The sequence below is a fragment of the Monocercomonoides exilis genome, assembly GCF_001643675.1.
Source record: "Monocercomonoides exilis strain PA203 chromosome Unknown scaffold3-2548433, whole genome shotgun sequence".
In the NCBI taxonomy this organism is placed as follows: domain Eukaryota; phylum Preaxostyla; order Oxymonadida; family Polymastigidae; genus Monocercomonoides; species Monocercomonoides exilis.
Window position 1 is genome coordinate 61,941 of NW_027150548.1, and position 17,373 is coordinate 79,313.

Consider the following 17,373-nt stretch of genomic DNA (forward strand, 5'->3'; position numbering starts at 1 on the left):
TTTGTATATGTTTCATCGATTACACACTTTTTTATTCAATTTATTTTTGTTATAAGTCTATGATCAAAGACAAATCCAGCAATTCATTTATGTTTTCCTTTTTTATTGTTGCCTTATAAACGTTGATTTCTCTCTGATGGGGCACGTTTCATCATCTTCTTTGAAAAAGACTCAAAGTTCATTTCTTGACGAAGGAACAGTAACAGGTTTTTTTTTGCTTTTTGATTTTCCTGATTTTTCGAATTTTTCGGTTGGTTTGCACTTTAATAAAAAAATAGAAATCATAGCTCTTTTGACTCAAGAAACTGTTCAAAGAAGAAATTTTCTTCGATTTGTTTCCAAAAAAATGAGAGAAAAACTTCTTTCAGGAAAAGAACTTCCTGTAACCGTTAGTATATTTGAAAGATTGGGAATTATTCTAAAGAAGGAAAAAACTGCTATTCAAAATTTAGCATTGAACATTATATACATGTATGCCCGAAGAGGAGTTCAGCATTCTTGGATTGCTTCTGGAAATGCTTTTTTTGAGATGGCTCTTTTCACAAACATTCTTTCTGATCTTGAGGCAATTATCATTGATGTCACAAAAAGTTACAACGTACGTATTCTATCTGTGCACTGCTACGTCCTTTTTATGCAAGGAAAGGTGATAAATCTAGATCTTTTGAACGGAATTCTTGATTTTATAATCGAAGATCTACAACCTATTCCTTCATTATCAAGCAGAATCCCTAAATTAACTGCATCGTTGTATCTTCTTTCAATTCTTGCGAATCGCGGAGGTTTGCAACACAAAATATTTGAAAAAATTTTCATTTTTCCTTCAAAATATATATAAATTACTTCTTCCAGAACATCATGTTCTTATGACAATCAGAGGGGTATTTTCGCTCGTTAGGCTATATTTGCATCATCCGTGTGTTCCTGTGTCGCTTTCTGCTGTGTGTGCCGCGTCAGAGCTGTGTTATGGATCACCCGAAAAAGTGACAGATCTTGTGGAACATGAGCATATTCTTCATCTGATGTATTATTTGCTTCCAATTCTGAATCCAGCGAGCGGAAGGTTGGTAGCACCAGCTGATGCAACTTTTGCGTTTTGTGGAGAAGAAGAGAGCGATTCAGAGGAGAAAGACGATGGAGGAGTAAGAGAAGACAAAAGAGAAAGAGAAAGAAGAAGAAGAATAGAAAATGCCAGATTGATAGCAGCATGCAATTCAAACACTTTCGAAGCAATAGAAGAAGAAGAAGATGGAAAGAGCGGAGATGCTGCTGATACACACAGCAGCTCTGAAATCAGAAAGAAAAAGAGGAAAAGACGAAAGAAAATGAAATACGACGATGCAAAAGAGGAAGCAGTCAATGGGACACACAAAGACAGCACAAGAGACTTGAGCATCCAAAGTGGTATGTCCACAAAGCTCTATCAGTTTTCGCAGTTGGCAAAGAAAATGTTCGTCCCTTCGAAAGCGCCTGACATTCGCAACAAAAAACATCCCCATCACAAATTCCCCGGCCCTCTCACACTCTCCTTTGTGCTCTCCTTTCCGACTCGACTGCAGCCTTTTCTGCCTCGTCCACTTTCAGTCAATATTCCTGATGAAATTCTGCCTCAAAACAAACAAACACCCTCAGATGGAACTGCACTTGTTTCTTCCTCTTCTTCATCTTCATCACCATCATCATCATCATCATCTTCTTCTTCTTCTTCAATCTCTCCTTTCGTATATCCATCTTCATCTGACGTTCCTCTTCTCCACAGTCTTCTCCCAGCCTCTTCTGTGCTCAACACTTCCCTCTCTGCCCACACCACCTCTTCTCTGCTTTCTCTCTCTGACTCCAGCACTCAGCAAAACGACCCCTCTCAAGCAGATCAAGCTGCCCTTCCTCTTCTTCCCCCTCTTCCTTCTGAAAGTGTCTGCCCTCCAACAACAGCTGCTGTCACTTCTCTTTCGTATCTGCCGACACTCCATTCAGACGATTCCCTCTCAGACGCCCTCACCCCTCCTTCCACCCCTTCACCCCCAATGACACACAACAACCTGGCAATACAGACAAACAAGAGGTTGCTGCCTTCTTTGTCTTCCTCTTCTTCCTCTTTTTCTTCCTCTTCTTCCTCTTCTTTTTCCTCCTCTTCTTTTTCTTCTTCCTCTTTTTCTTCTTATGACAACTTCGTTTTGTCTCTTTCTGTGCCTTCGTCTGTTCTCTCGCGCTTTCCTTCCATAAGACGATGGCTGATTGCCTCTAAAATTGTCATCAAAGACGAAGTGATACGACCTGAAGAGCATTCGCAAGCACACTCAAGCAGCAAAAAGAGGAAAGAGGAGAAGAATGACAGGGGAAACGAAAGGGAGATGATGAACAAGAAGAAGAAGAAAAAGAAGAAGGAAAAGGAAAAGGGGAAATGGAAGCACAGAAGTGGATCAGCAAAAGAAGAAGGCAGTTTGGCTGGAGAAGATGGCAAAGAAGAGAAAAGAAGGAAAACAAGAGAAAGAGAAAGGGAGAAAGAGAAAGAAAAGACAAGAGAAAAGAGAAAAAAAGAAAGAACAAATGAGCAAAGCAAAAAGCACAAGATGTTGAATGAGAAGGGATTTTATCCGCAATCACATGTTTTTGAGCCATTTCAGCTGACGAAGAGCAATCCATTGGACAGCTACGCATTGAAAGAGCAGCGAAAAGCAGAAAAGCGGAAGAAAGAGAGAGAGAAAGAGAGAAAGAGGCTGAGGGAGAAGATGAAAGAGAAAGAGAAGGAGAGAAAGATGAAGGCAGACAAACTGAAAGAACAGAAAATTCTGAACTTTATTCAAAGACTCAAAGAGAAAGAAAAGATGGCTTTGAAAGTGCCTTCAAAGAAAACACATTTAAACAGAGAAAAAGTCATCAAGAAGCCAGCTGAAGGAGGAGGGAACATTTCAGTTGACAAAAAGGAGGAAGAAAAAGGAGGAGGAGGAGGAGGAGGAGTTGGAGGAAGCGGTGGTGGAGATGAAGAAGAAGAGGAAGAAGAGGAAGTGGAAGAGGAAGACGATATAGTCGAGGAAGAGATTGTGTACAAGTGCGACAAGATTGAGAAGCTGATGGTGAAACATTGGGATGTCTATTGTGAGGCAGAGATGAAATATGAAGTGGCCAAAGAGATGCAATGGAAAGAGAACTGCGAGAAAAGACAGGCTGAACTTGGCTTGTCTCCTTCTGCTGGTGCAATCACAACAACAAACACTCAGAATCAGAACACCCCTTCTGCTTCTTCTGCTTCTTCTACTTCTACTACTTCTGCTGCTGTTCCAATATCATCATCAGCATCTGCATCTTCCTCTTCATCCTCTTCTTCTTCTTCTTCTTCTGGCGTGGCTGATATTCCTTCAGTCTCTTTGTTTTCTCCTGCTCTTCTGTCCAACCATTCCCCCAATATCGCCAACTCTGCCTATCATTTCCAATCGCTTGAGTCTTCTTCCTCTGCAACACAATCAGATGCAACAGCCTCTGCCAATCAATCTCATTTCCCTTCTCTTCTCAGACTGTCTCAATCTATGCACCATCTCAACAGCTCCAAGCTTCCTTCTTCTTCTTCTTCTTCTTCTTCTTTCAATCTTCATTTCTTGCCAAATGCTGATGTGCTTCCTTCCTCTTCTTCTTCTTCTTCTTCCACTTCATCTCCTCTTCGACTCTCTGCCATTGCTCAATCATCATCTTCTTTATCTTCCTCTTCCTCTTCCTCTTCCTCTTCTTCTATTCTGTTTACCAGACCATATCAAGATGACTCCCAAAGTGCAACTATTGACACAAAACTCCCAATGCTCCATACGCCTTCTCCCATCCACCCCATCATCCATTCTCCTCAAACATTTGCTTATTCAACTCAGCCTCTTCCTTATTCTTCATCATCATCTTCCTCTTCCTCCTCCTCTTCTTCTTCTTCTGCCAATTGCAATGTAATCTCTTCATATCCTTCTTCTCCATTCGCCTCTTCCTCATCAAACAGCCCCCTTCATTCACCCAGCCATCTCACAAAGTGCAAAAGCAAACACCAAAACGAGATGACTTCTTCTTCTCCTTCTTCTTCTACTGCCAAAGCCACATCATCATCATCATTCTCTTCTTCTTCTTCCTCTTCCTCTTCCACTTTGCATCGTCGCCAGCACATTCGCTCCAACTCCTTGTCTTCCACTCCTTCTGCTGCGTCTGCTGCTGCCATCGCTGCCTCCTTCGCCCACACCATCCACTTGACAGCTGCTCAGCCTGTGTTTCCCTTCGACTTCATCCCAACTTCCCTCCCTCCTTCTGCCCCAGGCACAGTTGTAGCTTCTCTCCCTCCTCCTCAACAGCCTCCTTCTCCTTCCAATTGTGACACAAACATCAACGGCAACTCTGCTGAAATTGCATCAAACAATCATTTGGATGCTTCAAGTTGTCCTCCTTCAACAAAAGATGACAATCAAAAGTTGTCTTCTTTGTCTCATTCGTCTCCTCTGCCTCCTTCTTCCTCTTCTTCTTTCCTTCTTTCCTCTCCTTCTATGCTCACTCCACAATCAAATGCCTCTCTTTCCTCTTCTGTCTCTTTTCACACGCCAACACCCCCTCAATCCTCTCCTCTTTCTTCCTCTTTCTCCAGCACATCATCTTCTTCTCCTTCTCCATCTGCTTCATCATCATCATCATCTTCTTCTTCTTCTTCCACCTCTTCCTTTTATTCCTCTCTTCCTTCCTCTCCCACCCGTTCCTTCTCTTCCACTCCTCCGTCTTCCCTCTCCTCCACCCCAAACATCCCCCACACCCCTCCTCTTCCTTCTCCTTCCTCTCCTTCCACACCTTCCACATCGCCTGAACCTTTTCTCGTCACCATCTCTCCACAAATCGCTTCGTTGCGCTCTCAAATTCTGATCAACAGAAGTCGAATGTCCAGACGCCGCTTCTCTTCTTACCGCAACACACCAAATGAAAAGAGAACTGTCTCACCTGCTCTGCCAAACAAGGAATCTTTTTCTACTTCTACCTCCTCTTCTTCTTCTCATTCAAAAATGTCATATTCGAAGAGTCATTCAGCTTCTCCTGCAATCAACAAAGTTATTCCACAAACATCTTCCTCTTCCTCTGCATTTACCTCTTCTCCTTCTTCTCCCTCATCTCCTCTTTCTTCTCGTGTCATCAACTCATCTGCACTCTTCCACAAGTTAACTTCTCCTCCGTCTCCTTCCTCTCTTTGCATCGCCCGTTCTGTTTCTGCTGCTCCTCAACAACAGCCAAACACGCAACATCAACAAAAACAAAAATATGAACATGAACATGAACATCATCACGACAATCAAAATGATTATGAACAATGTCGTTACAATCATCACACTCACAGTCACAATCATCATCATCATCATCATCATCACTCACATTCTCCTCATTCTCCTTCTTCACCAACATCTCCTTCATCTTCATCATCTGCTCTTTCCAGCAAATGCATCAGCAAAAACAGCAACACAAAAGCGAATGACAAAAAGGCTCATCCTTCTTCTTCTTCTCCTCCTCCTCGTTCTGCCTCTCAGCACAAAGAAAGAAGGTATTCTCTCTCCAAACTCGATCGCCTCACATTCCCCATCCCACCAAAGCCAACAGACAATCTTCTTTCTGATGCTTTTCCTGCATATTTTGTGAAGCCAAAGACGAACTCTTCGCCGGCTGTTCCGTCTCCTCTGCATGTCATCTCAACCGCAGCTGCTTCGTCAACTGCCTCAACAACAACATCCTCCTCTGCTCTCACTCTGTCTGCTTCCTCCTCTTTTTCTTCTTTGCCTCCCTCAAATTCGTCTTCGGCTGCTTTCCCTCCTTTCCGCCCGCTTTCTTCTTCCAAACTCTCTCCGTCTTCCAATTCGCCTCTGTTTTCATTCTCGTCTTCCTCTTCTCCTTCTTCCCACTCTCCTCTTTCCTTCCTCCGCTCTTCCACTCCCCCTTCTCTTCCTGCTGTCCATCCATCTGCCTCTTCCACAATTGACACCCCGCCTTCTTCTCCTCAGCTCAAAAAGAACACAAAGAAGGCAAAGAAATACATGTTGCCTACTGTCTCCAGCGTAGTCATCACTCAAACAACTCTCAAAACTCCTCTTTCTTTGTCTTCTTCACCTTCTGCCCAACATTCACCTGCTTTCAAACAAACAGATGTTTATCAATTGCAATTGCAAAATAGAAAAGAATCAACTGCAACTACTTCTGCCACCACTCCTCTTCCTCTTCCTCCTCATCCACCACCTTCTTCTTCTTCTTCATCAAAGCCAGTTTGCATTTCTTCTTCTGCAGAACCCATTCGCACAACAAACAACCCATCCAATCTCAATCTCTCTCATCCACATGCAGACAACAATCAAGCTGTGTCTGAGCCAATGTATCCTTTCCTTCTTCCTCCTTCTCCTTTTGTTCTTCCTCTTTCTCCTCTTCTTGTTGCTCAGCTGCAGCCACAAAAGCAGCACCGCTTTTCTTTCTCCCTCTCATCGCTGTTGAAGCAATCGAAGAAGGACGATAGAAAAGAAGAGGATGAAGGAAATGAAGACAATAAAGAAGAAGAAAAAGACAAAATTGATGAAGAGGCAGAGGAGAACAGCGAGAAAAGCAACATCCAATCCAAACGGCTTCTTGTGCAGAACAACCCGTTCATCGAGCACCAGAGCCAGCACACTCTGCGAAAGAACACACCTTATTCATCATTGAGTGACGTGTGCATTGAGTCTGTCTCGAACATCCTGCATTTGGTGTTCTCCCTCTCTTGCTCGCCGGCTGTGCTGCAGCGCATATTTCAAATGAGAGGCTGGTTCGACCGCATCTCCACCTGCTGCCATCCTGATGCGCCACTCGAGTGGAGAAGGTGGAGCATCAACTGTTTGTACAACTTTGTGTTCTTTTCAACTGTCGAGCAGCTTTCTCTGTTTGTACATACATCAGGCTGTGTGTCTATTCTGTCAGTGGCAAATTGTGAGTGTGTGGAGGTTGTGTTGCTACCAGCACTGAATGCGGTGTATTCACTTTTAAGGAAGACGAAGAAGCTCGCTTGGAAGCACGTGAACGAGAACGAAGAAGAGAGTGGAGAGGAGGATGAGGAAGAGATAGAAGATGAAGAAGAGGATCATATTGTTGGTAGAGAGAAAGAAAGAGATATGAAAGGAAGAAATGTCGATGATGATGAAGAGATTATGTTGTTTGAAGGAGAATATTATGAAATTGAGGCTGAAAAGAGCAGAGAATTTGAATTTGACAACTTCAGCGACATAAACTATTCGAAGAGTTCGAATAGCAAAACAAGCAGAAGCAGCAGAAAGACAAAGAAAAGAAAAGTTAAAGAAGAGTCTTCCAGTTGCAGTTGTTGCGATGTGGGTGTTCGTGAGATAGATGTTGCAGATGCAGAAGTGGAAAGGCAGATGGAAGAAGACGGAATAAGAGACTTAGTCACGTCGTTGGTATTCCATCAGAATGGAAAGGTGAAAGGCACCTCGCGTGCTATTCTTGTGCTGATTGCTGATCGTTTATAAGAAGAGCATGATTGAATGAACAACATTGATAGTGTTGTTTTAAAAAAAAATGAAGAATTGAGTCCAGATGTTGTGTGAACCATCCCAATCCTGTTGTTTTATGAACAAATTAATTCGTTTCTTGTTTAATCATTATATTTTAATTATTTTTTCGGAAAGTGTTTTCAATTGTCGAAATATGAGAGTTTCAGATAGGTTGATTGCAATTGTCATCATCATCATCATCATTGCTATTAGGAAATGCTTGTTCAAATAATTGAATGCTTTGTTGTTATATTCACTGTATCATTGTTGTATTTTTCATTTTCACGCAATTTCAGTTCTTTTTTGCTGACTTTATTTTGAAGTTAAGCCAAAAGATCTGTTTTGCTTCATTGTTGTTTCTTTCCATATGATGCCATTTTTGTTTAACTACATATTATTTAATTTGACGATTCAGAAATTTTATTCTTGTTGTATGAGCCCAGCATTTATTAGATGTTTATTTTTCTTTTTGAGAAGTTGATTGAGAAAGTGAACAATTTTTTATAGAAATTCATTATTTTGATCGTTTTTTTTTCTTTAAACAATCTTTTCTACATTTTCCCTTTTTACAAACATTAATTTATTCTTTTCATTCGTTTCTTTGTGATATCTTTTCTGTGATTGTACCAAATTTGCGTATCTATTTTTCAAGTAAAAAACAAATTTTTATAAGAGTATTTGCTTATTTATTTTCCATTCGTATTTCTTTTCATATCATATTCACTTAGAATTTTGTTTTCTTTGTTTTATATTTCAATTTGCGTTATATTGTGTTATGTTTTCTTCCCCTGATTTATGAAAAATTCAAATAAAGTACGAATGATGAGATCAATTCTTCAAAAGAAATTAAATTTTATTTTCCAGAAATTAATTTGGTATGATAAAATAAGATGCATCAGAAATTTGATTCTCTTTCAATGAATAACAAGAAATATTGTGATTTAATTTATCACAGATAGAACAACAAATATTGATTGCGCAAAAAACAACGGTCATTCTTGAATGAAAACTTCTGTGAAGAAAATGAAAATGTTCTTTCCAAATAATATTTCATAAGTGGAGAAAAAAATACTTATCAATAAAGCATTCGTGAAACACAAAAGAAACACAAAAATCATCCTCCTCTCCTCTTCCTCTTTTTCCTCTTCCTCTTTCGTAAATTGAATAAAAACTTCAAATTCTTTGTTGTTATTGAAGTGGAATGAAAAATAAAATTGAAATGTTTTGATTTCCGCGTTTAAAGACAATAAAACACCGTCCAACAAAAGAACTGAGAAAATATAAGCGCATTAAAAGTACGAACAATGTAAACGCTGATGGAAAATAAGAAGCAAAAACAAAATTAAAGCACTCAAATTTCACATTTCGCAAATTATCAGAAAAAATGTCGGACTTTTAGTGCATCAACTTTGTAAAAATTAAAAGTTGCTCATTAAAAGAAAGGTGTTCAAAAAGAAAGGTAATTTCCAACATTTCAAAGCAAAAATAAATGAACTGATTTGAAGAACAAATTATTTTTATTGAAACAAAAAGTATCACACTAACAACAGCAAAAATAAAGAATTGCCAAAGAAAAGAATGATAAAACGATGTTAGCAAATCAAATGCTATCAAAGATGAAATGAAACGATTGGAGAAAATCAAACATGTCATAAGCTAATTATAATTCTTGATTTCTATCATTGTGCATCGCACACAAAATTCAAATAAAAAAACCTAATGGAAATTCTGTAAATTAAATAAAATTCTAATCAAAGGTGTAAATCGGAAAGAATTAAAAATAATTCGCTTGCTCTTATCACATTTGATAACTGGCATACCAAATTAATCTTTTAATTGGATTCAAAAGCATATCACGAATTTGATAGTGCCAATATCTTCATCATGTCCTCAAACTGCTGTTTCTCCTTCATCGATGCATTTTCACCATTCAAATGACGAATTGCAGATGGTGGAACAGATGGCACAAACATGTCCAGCTCTTCATCTTTATCCTCTCCGTAACTTTCGGCTGTATCCATTCGCATCCCAAGAAATAGAGAAAGCTCACTATCACACTGCTGAATGTCCTTGTTGATGATTGTTGATGCAAGCAACGCCAAGTCTGACTCGCTCACATTCACTTCTTTCCTTTTGTTCTCTCCTTCATTCGCTTTCCTCTTGTTCGAGCTTCTTTTCTTCCTCTTGTGCCTTTTCCCAATCAAATGTGCAATGTCCTCATCGTCCCAGCTGTCCACAAACTTCCAGAATATTTCCTCAGCTTTCTTCAGCAGATTAATATGTACCGCATAATGCTCCATCTTCGGTCTCATCGGGAACTCATACTTATCCATCAGGCTTTCTTCCAATGTGAAATGATTCAGCATTGTTATCATCATTTTCACAACAGAACTTCGCTCTTCCTGAATTAGCTCATCCATCTCATCTCGCGGCTCTTTATATGCACTCGCCTCAAAATCAGAATCTGCTTTCTTTGATCCGCCTTGTTTCTCTTTTCTTCTCTCTCTTTCTTTCCTATTTCTATCTTTCTCTTTCTCCTTTTCATTATTCTCTTTGTCTTTTCCTTTGCCTGTGCCTGTTTTCTTTCTTCTTTTTAACTTGATGTTCGTCAGCGCGTCAGCCACATCTGCAATTGACTCAATTACTGTTCTGTGTGCGTCGTCCAGAATAGCAATTCCTGTTTCGCCGTCTTCTTCCAGCGCTATCTGAGGCCGATGAACATGAGCCAAATCGCCAATTGCATTAGAAAGAAGTGAAATCTCTTTCAAAGCCGAAGGGATTGGCATGAATAGAAGCAAAGCTACCACAAACATCAACACAAGCACTGTGACAAACACAGACAAGATGACCGTCTCAGATGTCTCTGCATAAGTCTCCATCTGCGCTAGAAGATGATCGCCTATTCGCATCATGCCCCATTGGATGTCTGCCTCTGATGCCAGCATGATAAAGCTGAAATCATCTCCTTCATCGTCAATAAGTTCCTCCGGAGTCTCTGATAGCGCTGTTGTTGTCTCTTGATATCGCATCAGCAGCTCCTCCAATCCATTGTACAACCCCACAATACCTGGTGTTCGCAGCTCAGAACACTCCTGCTCATCCAAAACAAGACAGTCGGTTGGATTTTTCATTATCCAAGTCACAAAATCGTCTTTTCCTTGCACTTTTGGCACTGAAATAGCGTCCAACATGTCATCTCCTGTCAAATATGTAGATGAGCCTGCTTTGGCACCTTGCATGAATCGCATAGTGAGTGTGATGAGGAGATTTCCAAGTCCAGCAATGATTGGTCGGACGTTCTTTCTGCTTGTAATGAAAGATGTGTTGCGAATAACTGGAGATGTGTAGCGGTCCGAGCGATACACAACGGAATTTCCACCTGTTTCTGTGCTTCCATAAAAATCATTGGAAAAAGGAAACGAGCCAGACGAATTTTCAGTAAATGAAGAATTATTTGCATTTGAGGATATAGGCGAAACATAATCATACTCCGGAAATACGTTGTTTCCTACGAACATCGTAGAAAACTGGGAGATCTGTACAACGATTACTCTTCGGTACTCGTTTATTGCAATAGAAGCAGCACGTGAGGTGATTTCACTCATAAATATCATAATAATCACAAAATAAGACTCAACAAGAAACATAATCAGAACAATCCCCACGATAATCCTCACCTTCAGCCCTTTTGGCACAATCGAGTGAATGGACTGCAGCTTCTGCTCCACATCATCCTGCCTCCGCTGGACGATTCTATCAATCTCTATTTCCTCGTCCTCTTCAATCAGCTCTTCCATTTCTGTCTCTTTCGCTTTTGTTTTGTTCTTCTTTCTCGATTTACGATGATGACTGCTTTCATTTTCATCGCTACTTGTTGATTCCTCTTTTGATTCGTCACTTTCGTTGCTGTCATCGTATTTTTTCTGGCTTTTAGAATTTCTTCCTCGATTTTTGCTCTTTTTATCATATGCATCCTTCTTTTTAGTATTTGATGTTAAATTCTTTTTCTTTCCTTTATTTATTTTTCCAAAATCCGTTTCGTCATCATAGTCATCCTCATCTCCAGCATCTGTTCCATAAAGCTCATCTGAACTGTCTCTGAACGCCATTTTCGTGTCATTCGATTCTTCGTCAGTGTTATCACTTCTCCTGGAGTTTATTGAATTCTCATGCATTTCATCCTCTTCTCCACCAGCTGTGTTATTATCATCATCGTCATCTCCTTCCTCGCTGCTATTATTGTACTTCTTGCTTCTCTTCTGCTTTTGTTTGCGTTTTAATCTTCTGCTCCTCTTTCCGTGATTGCTGCTATTCTTCTCATCTTCATCATCCTCATCGTTCTCGTTCTCGTTCTTATTAAACTTTGCACTGCTTCCTCCATTTGTCGATGAAAGTTCGCTGTTGATCTTCACTTTAATTGCCTTTTCTCCTGAATTAATACTTCCTCCATCACCTTCTGATGTTATGTCTTCATTCCGCTCAGATTCCACATCCAACGACGATGTCGTTGTTCTTGTGGCCGAATTCGTTTTTGTGGAAGACTTCCCATTCGCTCCACCTTTCTCTATCTTCTCCAGCATCTGCTGCGCATCCTCAATGCTGATGGTGCACAGCAGCGAAAGCTTCTCCTTCCTTTCGATGATCAGCTGTCGAATAAATAGCGAGATAGGCAGGATGGTCGAGATGCCAAGAATGACCATTCCAATCACCAGGCAAACGATAACTGAAATAAACGCAGACTGCACATTATCCTCAACTCCAATGTTTGCAGTCAAAAAGATATTTTTCAGCTCTTCAGTCAACACAAATGGCGTGTTGAGGATAAGCGCAGCCATTCCACGGTGGAACACAGAAACATCTGATGCGAAGACGTCGTTAATTTCATTCTGCAATGAAGAATGTGAATGGTGTAAATGTTGAGATGGAGATGAAGAAAAAGAGGATCTTGCGATGGAATGATTTGTTCTCCCTCGAAAATAATTTTTTGGAGATTCACTCCGCTTCTCTTTTAAATGGTGAAGTTTGCGAGAAAGAGAAGAAGGTCTTGAAGAGGAAGAAGAATAGCGAGCCCTTTCTGTATTAGCACATGCTGCTGACTTTCGGCTGAAAATACGATGAAACAAAGAAAATAAATTACCAGCAGAATCGTCATCAGCATGATCGCTTTTACAGAACTCAGGCTCAAATGTTTGAAATGCAAATAAAGACTTTGATTTTTGATCTGACAAATTGTCTCCTTTTGAATTGTCAGTCTGCTCGATGTTAGGATTATTGCTATTGCGATTCAGATTGACAGAATCGTGTTCCGATGGCTTTCTAAAGCCATGTGATTCTTTGCAACGTGATGTTGGTTTAACATCACCAGAAGAATCAGAAATACTCGTAAAGCTGTTTAAAGCGTAATTATCACTCAAAGGATTTTGAGAACTGAATTGTTCGCTAATTAATGATGTTCGATCAATTGCGTTGATTGGATTTGTGCTCCTTGCAGCATTTGTATCAAACTCGTTGCATTTGTCTATTTCACCCAGCATTCGAAAATCGTCTGATATTTTGGAACAGTTTCCTGTATCCAACCTGTCAAATACAAGGTTGGCTGTATACCTTCTTGCTTGCTCCTCTGCATCTCCTTCTCCTCCGCCTTCTGCATCAGGCACATTCTCCGTGTCTGTCTCATTCTTGTCATCAACAGCAATCAGCGAGTCGAATGATGCTTCCATCCCAACATCCACATTCCACTCCATCAAATCCAATAAATTCACTTTTTTTTGGTTAAGAGCAGCCAATCGCCATTTCGTAGGTATAAGCGCAGGACTAACGTTTCTTCTTTTTTTGGTTTGCTTTTCTGTTTGAATTTTACTTTTTTGCTTGTTTTCTTCTTCAGCTTGTCTTTTGCTGTTGTTTTGTTGCAAGCCTTCCTGTTCTTCTTCTGAAAGTTGTTCTTCATATGTTCCACTTCCGTAATCGTTTGTCACCAATTTCACCATTTTCGGTTCAACCCACGTGTAATCAACGTTTTTCCATGAGCTCAACGAAGCAGATGTGGTGTAGAGTCTCTCAAACTGCTCAGCGCATTCTTCCACAGTCTCCAGCACAAGGCCCTTGTCTTCATCGATGTAATAGTCAGCCATGTCGTCGAAGTCTGTGCTGTTGTACTTCACAACATACATCGCATGCTGAAGCAGATCCACCACGTAGTTCACATTCTGACTGATCGCAATGGCATCTCTTTCATTCTCTGTGTATACAATTGCCACTGAAAAATGCTGTCTCACCAACAGAAACGAGAACAGGAACAGCCCAAAGACTGTTGTCAGAGCCACAACCAGCGGCAAAGTTATGCGCCATCCTGTTCCTGTTCCCTTTTTGGCACCTAACATCTCGTCGGTCAGGTTGAGCTTGTGTCTGTTGGATGAGCGAGCTTCTTTCTTTGCTTTCTTCTTCTTTTGTTTGCGTTGATTATGAACAGAATTCGGTGAATACATTGAAGGTGTATGAGGAAGTGGTGAATTGTCGTTGAGACTGTACTGACTGAGCATGTTATGCTGATCATATGTGTGCACACTTGACGCCTTTGATATCAGAGATGATGTCGATGCGATGCCAGCTGATGAGAAGACTCCAACTCCACCGTTCGCATTGAACGCAACATTCTGCTGCTCTTCTGGATCACCATAGCCCAGCTGTGAGATGTAGTTGTCTCCAGCAGCGTTTTCATACGACAGCATCGACGTCAGCACGGTTTCTTCCTCAAACGCATCTGCCTCCTGCAACAGCGATATAGCTGCTGCCTCATCGAAAAACACGTCCCGCAACAAAAGTGAAAATGCCCTCATGACATTTGGCGAGTTTGGATGAGATTCCAACAGGCTGATGTAGATCTTCTGTGAGCTCATCCCGTTCTCCAGCGCCTTCAGCGTGTGGCCCATCACCTGCTGCACATCCACCAGTCGACGCGAAATGAGTGCAAATGCTCTTATCAGATGCGCCTTTGCGGTCTGATACAGCCGCTCTGCCTGCTGCATCTGCACGTGAATGTTGTACGACGAGCTCAGTCCACCCTGTGCATCTGTGTCTCTCTCTTCTCCGCCAATCTTCTCATCTCCAAAGTCGTCCAAATGGCCTTGCGATCCGCTCCCGCCACATCTTGCTCCTCGTCCTTCGCTCATAATGCGCTCCATCTCTTTCATCTTCGCAAAGCACACCCAGCGGTTCGTCCAGCCCGGGTGCATGTCCATCGCCCGCTGCAGCTGAGTGCCCATTCGCAGCGGGCGGTTGCAGAACTCTTCCACAAACAGCGCATACGTCACCCGCAGATCTGCTGAGCCAGAAAAGCGCTCTTTTCTGATTGCTTCGTGGAGAATTGACTCAGTGAACTCGACGATGGCAGTAAATGCTGGAGATTCATTTGAAGAAGGCGAGTTGAGCGGATGAGTGGCTCGTTTGACAGGGCAAGTGGCTGTTTCGAGGGACTCGTCATACAAAAAGCGGATGCTTTGCTCGACTTCTTCGGGTGTTTCGAGTGTTTTGACAATAGATTTGACCAAAGACGGGTGAATGGCTGGGATATCCGGAGGAGAGCATTCTTCGAGAGAAGGAGGAGAGAAAGCAGAACAAGCAGAGGAAGATGATGAGGAACAGGAAGGCGCTGTATACGAAAACGGAACATTCTGAGAGAAAAACGGAGATGCACGCAAAGTGCCTGGCACGGTTGGGGTAGAGGACGCAGAAGAATATGAAGGAGAAGAAGCCAAAGAAGCAGTTGATGTGGTTTTGTTCGTCGGCAGGTTCGTTGAATGTGCAGCTGCGGCTGTTTGGACAGCGATGCGCGCAGGTGGGGTAAAGTTGGAATAGGACGAAAAGGGATACTGTGCTGTGGGTGAAAGAGAGCTGACTGATGTTTGATGGGGAGATGGCATCATTGGAGCAAAAGAGGAGGCAGAAGACGGTGTTGCTGAAAGACCAGAAAAAGGCAGCGATGAGTTGATGTTCTGTTTTGAGGTAGACAGGCGCAGAGAGCTCTGCAATTGAGGCTGAATCTGAGGCTGAGGTAGAAGCTGGGGCGACATATCAGACAGAAGCAGAATGTTGGAAGAGGAAGAAGGAGTGGCTGAAGAAGGCACTTGGGGTGAAAATGGCTGAGAGAAAGGAGAAGGCGAGGGAGAAGGCAAAGAAGAGTTGGGGAATGTCTTTTGGAGATATGCATGTGATTGGTCTGCGCGAGAAAGAAGAGGAAATCTAGCAGAAGGAGATGAAGAAGACAAAGATAAAGATGAAGAGAAGGCATGCAATGAAGAAAGGATTGATTGCGAACAAATTTGGCCTTGCGGAATTTCAGAGAATGTTTCATATTTCGAAGAGAACAGTGACTGCTCAATGACATTCTTTCCATTGCGTATGAAAGCAGAGCATACGCCTCTTTTAGCTTTCTTCTCTTTCAGTCGGTGGATCATCAGTTTCTGTTCTTTTTCTTTTGTTTTCTTCGTTTCTTGGTGCAACAGATCAATTTTCTCGCTTATTTTATAAAATGCCGGCAAAATAATCAGTTTCCTCTTAAACAGATACATAGCAGCACATGCAGCTGAAACACCTCCTAAAACAGGAAGCAATATCATTCCTATCCAAAACAGCAGGATTGGCGCAAAAACAGGCGGAGGTGATTCTCCCTGCTGCCACAAGTCCATAGCACAACCAAGAACAGACATCACTCCAGCTCCAAAAACAACACCCAGGCCAGCAGAAGCAATGCAGTTGGCTCGCAGTCTGTGGAATGGACACGAAAGCACAAATAACACTGTCAATATAAGAAACACAGATGCGTGAATAACACAGCTTATAAGGGGATATGAACGTTGAAGGACTGTTACAACAACTACATCAACATTTATAACAAAAATAAAACCAGATAAAATTGTTCCTCGTCGTTGTGAGAATAACTGTCCAGTTCTTCCATTTGGCTGAAACACAAAAAAATGATAAAGCACATTAAATGCAATAAGTACAGCTGCAAAAATTGCATTTATTATCACAAATGCAATTGTGCCTGAAAAGTCGCAATATTGTTTATTTGAATCTGTAACTTCAATGAGGCATTCAACAGGCTTTGAAAGCGTAACTAAAAAAGGTGTTCTTCCGATGTGACTAATAATCAACCCTAAAAACTGTGTGTTAACCAGTAATATTGAATGTATTTTCCTTTCATGACGAAAAAGAACACAAAAAATGATGATTCCAACAATTGTCAAAACAATGCTCAATATAAAAAGCGACGAAAACACAATCAAATTTACTAAGCTAGGAGTGTAAAATGATGGATCAATGTACATCCTTATAAAAATATTTGAAAGAGTTAAATATTTGTGCTCTATTTCCATATAAAAATTTAGTAATCAAACCCAATCACTCGAATCACTTCACCAATTCCACTAGATATTGCAGAACCGCTTTTAAATGGTAAAAACATTAGCTGGAACACTTCAAGGCAACAAATTAAAATTGTAAAAAATGACCCTATTTGAAGTGCTTTCTGAATGGAAAAAATAAATGAATGTATTTTTTAATATGAAAAAATAATATTAATAAAGGCAAACGTGTTTGAATGTGTAAAGGCAAGTAAATAGCCTGATTTTCAAAATTAAGTTAAAAAAAGAAATTTTTTAATAATTTAGTTCATACAAATCCTCAACTGTTCCAAATCGTGTATAAGGCATGTTGCTGCTGCAATCAACTCTTCTTGAACCGACTGACTGTGTATCTACTTCATGCATGCGAAAAATACCTTTGCCTCGATTTGTTCGTTTTGAGAATAATTTGTTATGGTTGAGCCAGTTAGTAATCACTTGATAATAGT

General features: G+C 40.9%; 2 protein-coding genes across 2 annotated transcripts; one reads left to right on the forward strand and one right to left on the reverse strand.

The window, feature by feature from the left end:
* Positions 1 to 346: 346 nt before the first annotated feature.
* On the forward strand, positions 347 to 8,355 carry MONOS_10742 (uncharacterized protein; the record flags this gene model as incomplete). Its single annotated transcript, XM_067863218.1, has 2 exons — positions 347 to 782; positions 853 to 8,355. 2 exons carry the CDS (start codon positions 347 to 349, stop codon positions 7,497 to 7,499), a joined length of 7,083 nt encoding a protein of 2,360 aa, XP_067734997.1. The 3' UTR covers positions 7,500 to 8,355.
* A 19-nt stretch (positions 8,356 to 8,374) lies between these two features.
* Positions 8,375 to 17,290, reverse strand: MONOS_10741 (uncharacterized protein; the record flags this gene model as incomplete). The annotated part of the gene is made up of 4 exons (XM_067863217.1): positions 8,375 to 16,850; positions 16,919 to 17,049; positions 17,114 to 17,144; positions 17,199 to 17,290. The coding sequence occupies 4 exons, from the start codon at positions 17,288 to 17,290 to the stop codon at positions 9,377 to 9,379; spliced, it is 7,728 nt and encodes a 2,575-aa protein (XP_067734998.1). The 3' UTR covers positions 8,375 to 9,376.
* Positions 17,291 to 17,373: the final 83 nt, after the last annotated feature.